General features: G+C 39.1%; 1 protein-coding gene across 1 annotated transcript in view; it reads left to right on the top strand.

Moving 5' to 3' along the window:
- NUP153 (nucleoporin 153) overlaps window positions 1–15,606 on the top strand; it is a 74,136-nt gene that overhangs the window by 53,250 nt on the left and 5,280 nt on the right. The window contains exons 15-19 of the mRNA XM_060023591.2: window positions 4,282–4,407; window positions 6,311–6,928; window positions 9,736–9,930; window positions 12,141–13,025; window positions 15,181–15,537. Coding sequence (XP_059879574.1) covers window positions 4,282–4,407; window positions 6,311–6,928; window positions 9,736–9,930; window positions 12,141–13,025; window positions 15,181–15,537 — 2,181 coding nt within the window. The remainder of the gene's footprint in view (window positions 1–4,281; window positions 4,408–6,310; window positions 6,929–9,735; window positions 9,931–12,140; window positions 13,026–15,180; window positions 15,538–15,606) is intronic.

Genomic DNA, 15,606 nt, shown 5'->3' with positions numbered 1-15,606 from the left:
AAAATAAGAATTTGACTGGTATGTTTTCAATCCTGATTTTTGTTGAATAAAACAGCCCTGTGTAAGAGAAAGTAATAAGCATATTTCAGGTGTACTTAACACATGATTTTTTTTCTTTAATGTTACTGTGAATTCAAGAAGAATAAACCAGTTCAAATTTCATTTTCATGCCTGGTTATGAGGGAAAGGCATTGAAGTCCTTCAGTTTTTATTAATGCTTTACTAATGGTAACCGAATGAGTAATAGTTTGTTAAAACAACTTTTGTGTTTCATTACATCTGGGGAAATTAGCCAGATTTTTCAGGAGTTTATTATGAGTGGCATATATAGAATTGTTCTTACATTGAGACCTCTGTTTCTCACCACTTCTGTCATTAAAAAGCTGATGAAAATGTGGAAGTCATGGTTACGCTGTGATAGGAGCTAATTTTCCCATTATCTTCATTTTCCATCTCTTTGAGTATACTTTAGGAAATCCTTAAAATTTACCTTAAGTTGCTAAAAGCAATTCAATTTTAATTATAAAGGAAGATAGCATGTGATAAAGTAATAAAAGCATTTTTCTTTGTTTTGACACAGTTGTAAGAGATAGGTATGGTGTTTTGTTTTTTGCACATTTTTATTATTCAGGTGAAATTGACATAAGATAAAGTTAATCATTTACAGGGAACAATACATTGGTGTTTAGTACAATCACAATGTTGATTGTGTTTAGTGCAGTCACCACCTCTAACTAGTACCATACATTTTTATCACTTCCAAAAGGAAACCTGTACCCATTAACCAGTTTTTCCCCATTTCCCCCCCCACCCCCCAACTGCTGACAGCTACTAATCTGTGTTCTATGTATTTACCTATCCTGGAACCATACAGTGTGACTTTTTGTATCTGGCTTCTTTCACGTACCGTTTTCAAGGTTCATCTGTCTTGTAGTATGTATCATTACTTCATTCCTTTTGTGGCTGAATGATATTCCATCATATGGATATACCATAAGTTATCTGTTTATTCGTTGATAGACATTTGAGTTGTTTCCACTTTTTGGCTATTGTGAATAGTGTTGCTATGAATATGCATGTACTTGTATTTGTTTGAATACTAGTTTCAGTGCTTTGGAGTGTATACCTGGGAATGGAGTTGATGGATCAAATGATAGTCCTGTATTTAACTTCTTGAGGAACTACAAAACTTTCTCTCAGCAGCCGGCCCATTTTACATTCCCACCAGCAGGATTCAAATTTCTCCATGTTCTCACCATGTTTACTATTTTCCATTTTTTGATGATAGCCGTCGTAGTGGGTATGAATTGATGCTTCATTGTGGTTTTTGTTGTTGTTGTTGTTTTTGCGGTACACGGGCCTCTCACTGCTGTGGCCTCTCCCGTTGCGGAGCACAGGCTCCGGACGCACAGACTTAGCGGCCATGGCTCACGGGCCCAGCTGCTCCGCGGCACGTGGGATCTTCCCGGACTGGAGCACAAACCCACGTCCCCTGCATCGGCAGGTGGACTCTCAACCACTGCACCACCAGGGAAGCCCTTCATTGTGGTTTTGATTTGCATTTATTTCCCTGAAGACTAATGGTGTTTAGTATCTTTTTTTTTTTTTTTTGGAACAGAGAAAGGTTTATTGCAGGGCCAAGCAAGGAGAACAGGTGGCTTATGCTTAAAAAACCTGAACTCCTGTTTAGCATCTTCTCATGTGCTTTTTGGCCCTTTACATATCTTCTTGGGAGAAATGTCTGGTCAGGTCCTTTGCCCACTTTCAAATTGGTTTGTCTTGTTGCTGAGTTGTAGCGTTTTTTTTTTTTTTTTTTTTTTTTTGCGCTACGCGGGCCTCTCACTGTTGTGGTCTCTCCCGTTGCGGAGCACAGGCTCCGGACACACAGGCCCAGCGGCCATGGCTCACGGGCCCAGCCGCTCCGCGGCATGCGGGATCCTCCCGGACCGGGGCACGAACCCGTGTTCCCTGCATCGGCAGGCGGACTCTCAACCACTGCGCCACCAGGGAAGCCCCTGTAGCGTTTTTATATAGTCTGGATACTAGATCTTTATCAGATGTGTGATTTGCAAATATTTTTTCCCATTCAGTCAGTTGTCACTTTCTTGATAATGTCCTTAGATGCACAAAGATTTCTAATTTTGGTGAAGTTCAGTTTTTTATTTACTTGTGCTTTTGGTATCATATCTAAGAATTCATTGTCAAATCCATGGTCATGAAGATACACCTCCTAGGTTTTCTTTTAAGAGTTTTATGGTTTCAGTTCTTATGTTTAGGTCATTGATCCATTTTTTTGTTAAATTAATTAATTAATTTATTTTTGTCTGTGTTAGGTCTTCGTTGCTGTGCACGGGCTTTCTCTAGTCACGGCAAGGGAGGGCTACTCTTCGTTGCGGTGTGCGGGCTTCTCATTGTGGTGGCTTCTCTTGTTGCAGAGCACAGGCTCTAGGTGCACAGGCTTCAGTAGTTGTGGCTCGTGGGCTGTAGAGTGCAGGCTCAGTAGTAGTGGCGCATGGGCTTAGTTGCTCCGCAGCATGTGGGATCTTCCCAGACCAGGGCTCTAACCTGTGTCCCCTGCATTGGCAGGTGGATTCTCAACCACTGCGCCACCAGAGAAGTCCCCATTGATCCATTTTGAATTAATTTTTGTTTATGGTGTGAGGTAAGGGTAGGTAGGGTTTTTGAACTACTTTACCCACTGCTTTTAAATTGGCAAGCACTTTAGAAGAAAAACCTGATTATTTATATTTTATTATGGAAAATTTCAAACATTCTCAGAAGTGGAAGCGTAGACTGAGTCCCCATACACACTTTACTGAGCTTCAGCATTTGCCATTTTGTGACCAATCTTGTTTCTCTCTCCCTCCTTCCTTCTCCCCTCACACACACGAACACACCTATCAGGTAATTTTGAAACAATCCCAAACATATTTCATCTGTAAACAAATATAATGACAAAATGATTATTGTACTCACAATATAGATCTCTTATTTTAAGTATAAGGATATGTTCGTTTTAGCAAGTTTGGGAACTATGAAAAGTAAAAATATCACTCTTTAGATATAAACAGTCAACATCTTCTGGACTTTCTAACCTACTCTTTCCCATAACTGTGCTTCTAAGAATGATTTTTTCTGGCTGCATAGCATTCCATCATGTCAATGTTCTGTAATTTATGTAGCTAGCCCCTTTTATTAAGTATCATCCAGGTTTTCAATATAATAACTGAAAGATATTTTCAATCATAGGATAAATTTATAGAAATGAAATATCTGGCTTAATTAAACATTAAATTTTTTTAACATCTTTATTGGAGTATAATTGCTTTACAATGTTGTGTTATTTTCTGCTGTATAACAAAGTGAATCAGCTATACGTATACATATATCCCCATATCCACTCCCTCTTGTGTCTCCCTCCCACCCTCCCTATCCCACCCCTCTAGGTGGTCACAGAGCACTGACCTGATCTCCCTGTGCTATGCGGCTACTTCCCGGTAGCTATCTGTTTTACATTTGGTAGTGTATATATGTCCATGCCACTCTCTCACTTCATTCCAGCTTACCCCTCCCCCTCCCTATGTCCTCAAGTCCGTTCTCTGTGTCTGTGTCTTTATTCCTGTCCTGTCCCTAGGTTCTTCAGAACCTTTTTTTTTTTAGATTCCATATATATGTGTTAGCATACGGTATTTGTTTTTCTCTCTCTGACTTACCTCACTCTGTATGACAGACTCTAGGTCCATCCACCTCACTACAGATAACTCAATTTCATTCCGTTTTATGGCTGAGTAACATTCCATTGTATATATGTGCCATGTCTTCTTTATCCATTCATCTGTCTATGGACACTTAGGTTGCTCCCATAAACATTAATTTTTAAAGTTTTTTTTTAATCAGTGTTGTAAATTGCTGTGTAATCAAATACCTATTTCATACAGTGTTTGAACTCACCCCTGTTGCCATATCCTCTTCAGGGTTTCAGTCTGATGAAACTGGTGAACTTATTGGTAACAATTACAGATTATATATAGTTTATATAATTTTTTGTCCTTCTGGAGGAGAGAGATGTACAGTATGGGAAATAGTATTTTTTGCTTCCTTGTAATGGCAAGTTAACCCTGTACTTTAAATCATTTGTTCATTATCTTTGAATTACAGTGACTTTTTTGGTGTTTTGTTTTTTTTTTAAGATGTTGATTCAAATTGACTTTGAGAGATTTTTAATACATGTAACTTGCTTTTTCTTAGCATAATATCTCTTACAATTAAAAAAAATTACAGCTCAAGATATCACTGCAGTGAACAGTCCAAGCTGTAAGAAGAAACCAGATGAAGATTGCAAGGGCCCTTTCAAACCTGCAAAAACCCTGAAAGAAGGAAGTGTCCTAGATGTTCTGAAGAACCCTGGTAAGATAATGGCTGCCCTTGAGATAATCTAAAATCTTAATTGCAAAATCATGATCTCATCTTAATATCATTTGTTAATACTTTGTTGTACTTCAGGCTTTTAAAAAATGATGTCTAGTTTGATAGGAGATTGGCTTTTGAATGTAGATGTAATCAGATGTAACTTTTTAGGTGCAAGACCTTAGTAACTATTTCTTTAGAATTTAAGGACTCTGCACTAAAATGGAATCTCTAAGGGGCAAGTATAGAAGGAGAAAATGTGAATTGCCTGTTAATTAGAGATGGGCCAAAAATTGGAAAAAAGTAAATAAACCTGATGATATACCTGGACATGTCTCTTGAGAGCATTGAACTGCCTTGTTCTTCTCAGATTATTCCCCAGTTGTGGGATATATATAACAAAGCCAGGTGGAAAGGAAATATATGCTGACTGTAACACACACACACACACACACACACACACACACACACACACACACACACACACACACACACACACACACACACACACGATAGTACTCACTTCAAATAAAATAAGATATGAATGTTAGTGGGTAAGAATTTGAAGATAATGAATAGAAGTCCTCAAATAGGAATAGGTTTTCAGTTTGAAAATCAAAAAGGATAGTATAATTCCAACTGGGATGTATACTATAAGAATATAAAAGTGTTTATAAGATAATCTAGTAGCTTAGAAAGAATTTAGATTTATCCAGCACATGTGTTCATGTATAACTGCATGTGAGCTTCAATAATAAGGTTGGATGCTACAGCAAGATTTAGAGGGATTAGGTTTTTTTGGTGTAGCTCCCATTTTATAGATGGGTATACTGCCTACTAGAGTCTCAATATAGACGGTTTTATGCAGTTATGGGCAGGACTCCAGGATGCCTGTGTTAGGGTGAACTAAGTGGTAGTCAGCATCAAATGCATATAGGTTATCTTCATAGAAGTTACACTTTGCATTCATAATGCCCACTCCTCCCCTCTTTTAAACTTTTTTTAAATAGCAAAAATTTGGAGAAGTTACATGTTCTCTTGAGGGAAATCAGGAAAATCCAAAAAAGTGGGAGGAAAAGAAAACTTGTAACACCTTGAAGTGGTTACTGTTAAAATTTTGCCAACCTTAGTGACTCACGTTAATCATTAACAAAATAGTACATTTTCCTCTTTTGGGAGTAACTGAAGTATGTGGGATTGTTTTATCTTTAGGCAAAAAATAGCTCTAGGCTGGATTATTTCTTGTACCACTAGAAAACCTCTTTAACAACCTTCTGTATCATCTTTCCCTCTGATTTTCTTTTCCCTTGATGCTAAAGGCTAGAGAAACGGGTGTTTTTTTGGTGTATGTAAAATAAAAGTTAATTGGTCCAGAGTAAAGGATTGAAAGGTCATTTCTACAAATACAGTGTAGTTTGAGTGAAACTCAACTGTTGCCAGTTTTGATAGCACAAAGACTTTTCCTCATGCTTTTTTTCCTTATTTCCAAAGACTTTTCCTTATTTCATGGTTCTATGTGTATACCTTAATTAAGTCTCAAATTAGGTATTGGTTGAACTACAGTAAACAGATTCCTAGAGGAAGATGATATACTATAAACCAAACATCTTTTGTAGACTTTTACCTAGGTCTGTCGCTTATTAAATATGTGATTAGTACTAGAAATATAGCTTAGGTGAAAAACTACTTTTAAGTAGTCCATCTTGGACTGTAATAACTCTGTAATTAAGGTAAAAATGTTTCCTCCCAGGAATAATATTTTTATCATTAACAGCTATTACTCTATAATTATTGTCTATATTAATATTATTAATATTTATTAATGATTAATAAATAATAGGCTTTCTAATCAAAACGTGGACTAATCTTTTCCTTCCCACTCCCCTCTTCCCCCGCATTGTAGGTTTCACATCACCAAAGGCAGATTCTCTTGCTGCTCAACCTACCACCACAAGCCTGGTAGTTTATTCAAGACCAGCAATAAGTAGCTTTTCTTCTAGTGGAATTGGGTTTGGGGAAAGTTTAAACCCTGGGCCATCGTGGCAGTGTGATACCTGTCTACTCCAGAACAAGGTTACAGACAACAAATGTGTAGCCTGTCAAGCAGCAAAATTGCCGCCAAAAGATACTGCTAAACAGACCGGAACTGGGACACCGAGTAAAAGTGGCAAAGCAACTGTTTCTGCACCAGAGACAGGCTTTGGAGACAAATTTAAACCAGCAGTAGGAACTTGGGATTGCGATACCTGTTTAGTGCAAAATAAACCTGAAGCGATAAAATGTGTAGCTTGTGAAACACCGAAACCGGGAACTGGTGTTAAGCGAGTCCTTACGTTGCCAGTGGCTTCAGAAAGCGCTGTTACTGTGGCTGCTTCCTCCTCCAGCTGCACTGAGACCACTGGTGCCTTAGGATTTACAGATAAATTCAAAAGGCCCGTGGGATCTTGGGAGTGTCCAGTGTGCTGTGTTTCTAATAATGCAGAAGACAATAAATGTGTGTCCTGTATGTCTCAGAAACCAGGTACGTTTATGGCTGTTTGGAATAATTTTGTTCATTTCTTTAATAGAACATTTTAATTTATTCTCTGTAAAACAGCTAAGAATAACCTCAATATTTTAGATGTTTCAAGATGAGCATTTCCTCATATGTCTTAATTTTTCTGAACTGTCTTGAAATTAAAATGACTTGCTTGGGACTGGAACTGCATGTTCTCTTAGGAGAGGCTGTGTGTTAAAATCAGTCCAGCATTTGCTTTGACCTCTTTTTTTGTATGTAATTTTATCAGAAGCTTCTTGCTCTTCATGATCATTTTCAAAGTTGGCTAATATAGATGCAAAGGTCTTAAAACGGGGCAATCTTTCTCAGACCTTTACACAGAATAAAATATTCCTTTGTCTCTTTTCCTCTAAGTAGAAGTGAGGATGGCTAGTGGTCATTTACACAGCTGGTTTCATTGCATTATGAGAAGGCTGTGGCTGAATGTTAATGGTGATACCTGTACCTGTATGCGCTATCTGCCAGAGATACTGCAATGATCATAAACTACTGAATCATTAATGAAAAGTTCTATTAGGTAACCAGAAAAATGAAGTTAGAGTTGAGTTTTTCCTGTTTCTGTTCAATTTTGAAAGAGTTAACTGAAGATTTACATTGATCTTTAATTCATTTGGAATTAATTCATTTGACTCTGCTGTGTTTGTAATGCTATTATATAATTATTTGATACAGATATATGGTAACATGGATACTAAATAAAACATGTTATGAGTATCCTGGGAATTATACTTCCTATTTTTATTGCATTATCATGGATGTGTGATTTTGTGTCTGCAATGGAAAGCTCTTGAGTTAATAGCCCACATCCCTCTCTTAACACCAGGGGTGAGCCATATTTCTGATTCCTGCTAGACATCTCTACAAGAATAAGATTTCAGAATCTTTTTTCCGAAATATTTTTCTCTTTCCATCTGGCATTCTTCCTCTTCCCCTTAACAAAAAAAAGAAAGAAAGCTCTTGATACGTGTAGGAAACCAAAATTTATTCTGAGTTGATGGGTCAAACTTATATTTTTGATAAATCACCTGGTGGCTTTTTGGAGGATAGATTTGAAGGCAGCAAAATTTGGAAACCAGAGGACAGATTAGGAAGTTGATCAATAATATAGGTAGAGATAGTAGTGATATGTACTAATACAAGCAAATGGGGTATAGAATAATGTACGGTTTGAAGATATGTTGATTTCAAGCTGCTGAAGTTGACAGATATGTGTGAGGCCTTTGGATATACTGATAATGGACCCTCTGGACTGGAGATACAGATTTGGGAGTCATTAGCCCATAGTTTTCAAGTAAGTCATGGGAGTAGAGGTGATATAAGGTGAGTGAGCAGAGCAAATAGAGAAGACAGCCTAAAACTGAACTCTGCCAACTTAAGAGAGTAGCAAGAATAGAACTTTGGAGCAGTTAATCTTTTAAATGAATAACCAGAGAGGAAAAACGAAAACCACGTGGTACTAGTTGCTTTTTAGGAGGATGGATTTCAAGGGAATGAAACCAGAGGTCTCAATAACAAGGCTATTAAGCAAGAGATGAGGGGGCTTGAATCAGAAGAGCAGTAGAAGGGTCAGAGAAAGAGAATGAAATAGATTGGAGAGATGTATAAGGGAAGAGTTGTCATCTAGCCAAGGTAGCCAGGTGGATAGTGGAACTACCAACAAAGAGATACCACAGGGATGAAAACCAGAAGTGTGGGTCTCAGGTATGGATGGGAAAGATTTTGTTGGTGGTTAAAATCATCAGAGTAGATGAGAGCTCATGAGAAGGGCAGTGGACCAAAGATGGCACAATTCTGTTGGCAAGATGGAAGAGAACATACCAGTAAAACACAGATCAGGTAACTGGGAAAAGTGACAACAGCTAGAGGACATTTAGAGAAGTGAGGTTACCAGAATGAATGGCTCCACTCTCAACACTGTATTTCTTCATGCAGCTGTGCCTTGCTGAGCTATCCTTCCTGTGCCGCCGCATCTGCCCACAAAATTGCTAGTTCTGCTTAAAAATGTAAATACCACCCCTGTGAATCCTTCTCCTATCCCATAGTAATTTCTTCTCTGTACTCTTGTTTAGATCATTTGTCACTCTCCGTCTTAGTGATGGTGCTGCTATGCATTTATGTTCGTTTTGCTTTCCCCCCTTTTAGACCAGAAACACCTTTAGAAGTTAAGCAACATTTTATTCATCTCGATATCCCCAGAACCTAAGCACGTTATGGCGCTTAATAAATGTCTGTTAAATGGCTACCTTATAACAGAAATGCCATGAACATAGTAGGTAGTGTTGAGTTGAATTGCGAAGTGGATAAAAGAGCACTTCTATGCAAAAATAGTCATTTCAAAGCCAGAGATCTGTGCTTTGAAATCTTGAAATGAATATTGCCTGGGCGGTATGTTTTATGAGTCAGGCTGTTGCCTGCAATTGAGAATGTATGTTTTATAATCTGTGATGTGTAACAAAATCGGATAGATTATTAAGGAAAATTCAGGCTTTTAGGCTCTGATTTGTGAGCGTGGTTCTTAAAAACCATGGCTGTTCAAACTGGGGATTAAAAGGGGGCTCATCACTGAGCAAGGTGAGTGTGAGTTGCTCTTTTGTAAGATTAAAAGAAATCTGAGCTGTCTGTACTGTTTTTAACAATGTGATGTTTAGATTTCTGGCATTTTCTCTTAATAGGAAACACATGAAAAACTGTACATTTAGACTTAGTGGTGTCATTGAGATCTTGACATAATGTAAATCCGAATTTTCCTGTATTTCCCCATTATTTTTTAGGAAGTTCAGTACCTGCTTCAAGTAGCAGCACTGTCTCTGTCTCTCTGTTGTCTGGAGGCTGCCTAGGATTGGACAAGTTCAAGAAACCTGAGGGAAGCTGGGACTGTGCAGTGTGCCTAGTGGAGAATAAAGCAGATGCTAACAGATGCGCAGCATGCGAGAGTGCAAAGCCGGGCACGAAGTCTGAGTTTACAGGTAGGGTGTTGGCAAAGTGCCTCCTTAGATCACCACTTTAAAGTGAGATATTTACAAACAGCTTTGGTTTTAAAACTATTCATTCTCTGTTGAAAATTCATGTAAAATGAGCTCTTGTCCTGGACCTTTAGCTCGTATCTGTCTCTGAATTACTATGCAGTTGAATTGTTTGCTAGTCTGCAGTGAAGATAAGTACATTTTCTATTTTATTTGTTTTCATTTGAGAAGGAAAATGCTGGTTGCAGCCCACTGAATTAATTAACATGGCTAAGGGGATACAACTGGTTTGAAAAACACTGCATTTGGGTTTTAGAAGATCACTAAAGCTCCTTATGTGGCTGCTACCTCATGGTCCCTTTCCCGTTTTCCCCACCTGTAGTACAGTAATCACCATACCTTTAAACCTTCCTTTTGAGGCAGAAGTGCCTTTGAGATCCTTTGAGTCAGAGGTGATAACTAGTTAATTATTGTCTTTGGCACCTTTATTTTTAGCTTTCTGTCTAATATCACTTAAGGTATTTCAGAGACCGTGTGGATAGCCATTTGCTTTTGAGATTTTTTTTTGGGTGCGTTGGGTCTTCGTTGCTGCACGTGGGCTTTCTCTAGTTGCGGCGAGCGGGGGCTACTCTTCATTGTGGTGCGCGGGCTTCTCACTGCGGTGGCTTCTCTCGTTGTGGAGCACGGGCTCTAGGCGCGCGGGCTTCAGTAGTTGTGGCTCGTGGGCTCAGTAGTTGCAGCACGCAGGCTCTAGAGCACAGGCTCAGTAGTTGCGTGGTGCTTGGGCTTAGTGGCTCCTCGGCACGTGGGATCTTCCCAGACCAGGTATCAAACCCATGTCCCCTTCACTGGCAGGTGGATTCTTAACCACTGTGCCACCAGGGGAGTCCTGCTTTTGAGATTCTGATATAATTTCAAATAAGTTTCTTATGGAAAGAAAGTGGGGTGGGTAATCATTAAAGGGGGAAATCTGAAGACAAGCGATTTTTACAAGCCCTTGGTTGCCACCTGTCTCTATTTACATGTGGGTAAACAGAGTAATGGATGAATACCTTGGCACCGTTTAATGATTTTTGTGTTGAGCCAGTCATTCAAGTGCTTCATTTCTAGTTTATTCCACTACAGAGAAGAATTCTGAAACCAAGACTTTGATCTTGTCAGTATAGTATTTTTATTTTTTAAAATATTGCTTCCAGGGCTTCCCTGGTGGCGCAGTAGTTGAGAGTCCACCTGCCGATGCAGGGGACACGGGTTCGTGCCCTGGTCCGGGAAGATCCCGCATGCCGTGGAGCGGCTGGGCCCGTGGGCTGTGGCCGCTGAGCGTGTGAGTCCGGAGCCTGTGCTCCGCAACGGGAGAGGCCACAACAGTAGAGGCCCGCGTACCGCAAAAAAAAAATATATTGCTTCCACTCATATAATTCTAGTTCTTTGGTGCTAAAAATCTTAATTCTTAAGTAAATAACACATGTACTCACAGGATTTAAAAAGCAAATTATGACAGGATTCCCAGCGAAAAGTATCTCTCTTGTCCCTATTGGCTCATTTTCCATCCTTCTTGCTCCACCAGTGGTAATAGCTATCTGTGGTTAGTTTCTTGTAACTCTTTCAGTGTTTCTTTATGCACATCACAAGCAAATATACTTCTATTCTCTCTATTCTTACTTCTCTCTACCTTGTTAGAAAAGGTTGTATACCACACCGCCTTTTTGCACCCTTGACATTACCACAGATTAGCTTGGACTTTGTTCTTCATTTACAGCTGCCTGGATTGCATATGGCATTCTGCATATCTTTGAGTTTATCATTCAAATAAAGACTCAGCTGTAGACTTGCTGGGTCAAAGGGTACATGTGTCTGTAATTTGGGGTAAATATTGGCAAGTTGCCCTCCACAAATTTTGTGCTGATTTACACATCCACCTGCCATGTCTGGAGTGTCTGTTACTCCTAGTCTCATCACCAGCACTGTTTTATCAAACTTGTTTGATCTCTGTCAGTCTGATAGATGAAATGTGGCACATCCGTGTAGTTGTGAGTATCGAGATGCTGAATATGGGCAACTTGGTTCATGTTTACTGCCATTGTTAAACTAATACTCTTCGAAGTAGGCCTTTTCAGAGTTGTCCCATGTCCCTTTACTTTTCAAGGTTGACATTCTGTTTGAGAGAGTAGTAGTAATTCATTGTCTTTTTGGTGTTTCTTATATTTTTGAAGGCTTCAGCCCATCTTCCTCATCTTCGAACCCAGCAACCTCATCCTTCAAATTTGGTATCCCGTCATCCTCTTCTGGGCCTTCTCAGACTTTAACAAACACTGGAAATTTTAAATTTGGAGATCAAGGAGGTTTCAAAATAGGTGTGTCATTAGATTCTGGGTCTGTAACCCCTTTGAGTGAAGGCTTTAAATTTTCTAAACCAATAGGAGATTTTAAATTTGGAGTTTCATCTGATTCTAAACCTGAAGAAGTTAAAAAAGATAGTAAAAACGATAATTTTAAGTTTGGACTTGCTTCTGGTTTAAGCAATCCGCCTTCTTTAGCTCCATTTCAGTTTGGGGTGTCTAGTCTTGGGCAGCAAGAAAAGAAAGAAGAACCGCCGAAATCTTCATCAGCAGGCTTTGGCTTTGGTTCTGGTGTCATTAACCCTCCCCCTGCTGCTACTGACACCACAGTGACCTCTGAGAGCAAGAGCAGCTTCAGTTTTGGAACCGTGGACACCAAGAGTGTCCCAGGGGCTCCTTTCACATGTCAGACGCCAGAAGCAAAAAAAGAAGAAACCCCTGCCTCCAAAGGAGGGTTCACTTTCGGCAGCGTGGACCCTGCCCCCCTGCCATCTGCCTCGTTGTTTGTTTTGGGAAGGACAGAAGAGAAACAGCAAGAGCCTGTCACGTCTACATCTCTAGTGTTTGGGAAAAAAGCTGACAGTGAAGAGCCAAAGTGTACACCAGTGTTTTCCTTTGGGAACTCAGAGCAAACCAAAGACGAGGGTTCTTCCAAGTCTTCGACCTTTAGTTTCAGTATGGCAAAACCATCTGAGAAGGAATCTGAACAGCCAACGAAGGCCACTTTTGCTTTTGGAGCTCAAACCAGTACTACAGCTGGTAGGTATTAAACATTGTTGTTGTTTTTTTTTTTTTACAAGGTGTCAAAGGTAGCAAGTCAAGGAATGGTTTATACTGGAAATAGTTGAGAGAGTACCAGTAATAGAACTCTCTGGGAAGCAGCCGAGGATTCAGCTCCTTCAGAATCCCCCCCCCATGATTCTCATGAAGTTATCTGCATATCTAATTTTGAGAAACACAGCTCTAATGGAAAGCCCACAGTATTTGCACATTTGTCCGTGACTTACTCTCTTCTGTTTGGGCTTTTATAATCAGAATTGACATATACTGTTCAGGAAAATAAGCATTTTTTCTTAAGCTCATGAAATATTTTATTTTTTAACTAATAAAATCTTTATGTACAGGCCTTCATTTACAAATAGAGATAACCAGTCTTCATCTGGCATTTAAGGAACATAGACAACAAATATGATAAATCCCTGAGAAATAGAGGTGATTATGAAAACTAAGATCTGGAAGAAAAAAATGAAATAGTATTTTTAAAAGTTAAAGAAACATGGTTTGTGAAATAAAATCATTGTGTGGACTGAGGAGCAGCGGGGGCAAAAAAACAGCTGATAATTGGATTAGTGAACTGGAATTTCCCAGAACACAATGCAAAAGAACATGAACACTTTTGAATAATAAATTAGAAACACAAGAAAATGAAAAATTAACCTGAAAAAAGAAGTATGGAATTCCACACATAGGTGTGAGCAGTTTTTGTCTATAAAATTCTGCTTAAATTTTAACACACCCTTCAAAGGAAACAAAAACTAAATTATACATTATTATTTAGAAAGGAATAAAAATGAGATAGGGTCTAATCGAATTTAATCCTGGTATCGCTATACTGTTTCCATTGAAATAGACATTTTTAACGTCCTATTAAACCACCTGAAAGTGAGCTAACATGTTCCATTTTCTGTAAATTATACCAATGCCCATACCACAATGTGACCAGCCCTGTCTAGTAAATAGTGTTGGAACTGAGATGTTATTGGAACAAGTTTAAAAAAAAAAAGTCTTCTACTGAAGGTAGCTGGATTCAGGGTCACCATATAAAAAATCATTCTCTTTTCTCCAAATCAAGAATAAATAGTTGGACAGCATTTCCCATTTGTATTTACTAACATTTCCAATTTGTATTTTATAATATCAGCAGAACCTGCAACATGCTAAAGAATTAAGAGAACATAAAAGGCATGTTTTATACTTGTTCCTGAGTGAGAATATCCTTTACTCTTCACCTCACTCCCAATATAATTTCAGTTCTTAGAGGAATTTTTGTGGAGCTTGACAAGCTAAAATAATTCTAAAATTCACGTGGAAGGGAAAATGTATAAGAAATTTTGGGGAGAAGGGTACACATACAGTCAGGTAGGTTTGCCCTACTAATATCAAACAATACTACAAAGTTACAATATTTAAAATAGTCTAGTAACAGTAACTGTAGAGGTTTGGAAGTTAATACGTGGTAAAGGTAGAGTTACAAATTAGTGAGCAAAAGGGTACACCAGTCAGTAAAGGCGGCAGAGAAAATTGGCCATTGTTCAGATAAATTGAAGTTACAATCCTGCTAACATAAATTGCAAGATCAAATTTATAAAAGTGTAGCTGTCTCCCATTGTCTGAATTTGTTATCCAAAGTATCCAGTTAGATTTGGATTTAAGGAATATTTTTTATTTTTATTAATCTGAATGCCAAAGGTTTTGCTATGTTAGACAAAATTCATAAGCCATAAAAGAAAAGGTGGATATATTTGACTACATCAAAATTTAACATGACAGGGCTTCCCTGGTGGCGCAGTGGTTGAGAGTCCGCCTGCCGATGCAGGGGACGCGGGTTCGTGCCCCGGTCCGGGAGGATCCCACATGCCGCGGAGCGGCTGGGCCCGTGGGCCATGGCCGCTGGGCCTGCGCGTCCGGAGCCTGTGCTCCGCAACGGGAGAGGCCACAACAGTGAGAGGCCCGCGTACCGCAAAAAAAAAAAAAAATTTAACGTAACAGATGTCCATTTGATGAATGAATCTATATTAAAAACTTAATGATTGTTTTCTAATGGACTCGTATTAGACTTTAGACTAGGAAAAAATGCTTTTGGTATTACTTGTTTTTAAAGGTTTTTGTTTATTTCTTAATTTCTGTCTTATAGATCAAGGTACAGCAAAGCCAGTTTTCAGTTTCTTGAACAACAGTTCCTCTAATTCAAGTACACCAGCCACTTCAGCTGGTGGTGGCATATTTGGTAGTTCCACCTCGTCCTCCAGTGTGCCTGCGGCTGCCTTTGTGTTTGGACAGGCCAACAGTCCTGTGAGCAGCTCTGCCTTTGGGAACTCTGCCGAATCCAGTACATCTCAGTCTTTGCTATTTTCTCGAGAGAGCAAACCAGCAACCACGTCGAGCGCGGGCACAGCTGTCGCCCCATTTGTCTTTGGTCCGGGTGCCAGCAGCAGTGATACTGCCGCCTCTGGTTTCAGCTTTGGAGCTCCCACCACATCGAGCTCTGCAGGTACTTTTAAAAAAGAAGAGACATGTTAATTTGAATGGCTTTCATTGTAAGCAGATGAACTCTTAGCAA

This window comes from Delphinus delphis, chromosome 10, assembly GCF_949987515.2.
Source record: "Delphinus delphis chromosome 10, mDelDel1.2, whole genome shotgun sequence".
NCBI lineage: Eukaryota > Metazoa > Chordata > Mammalia > Artiodactyla > Delphinidae > Delphinus > Delphinus delphis.
Note: the sequence above shows the minus strand (reverse complement) of the source record. Positions and strands in the feature narration are given on the sequence as shown.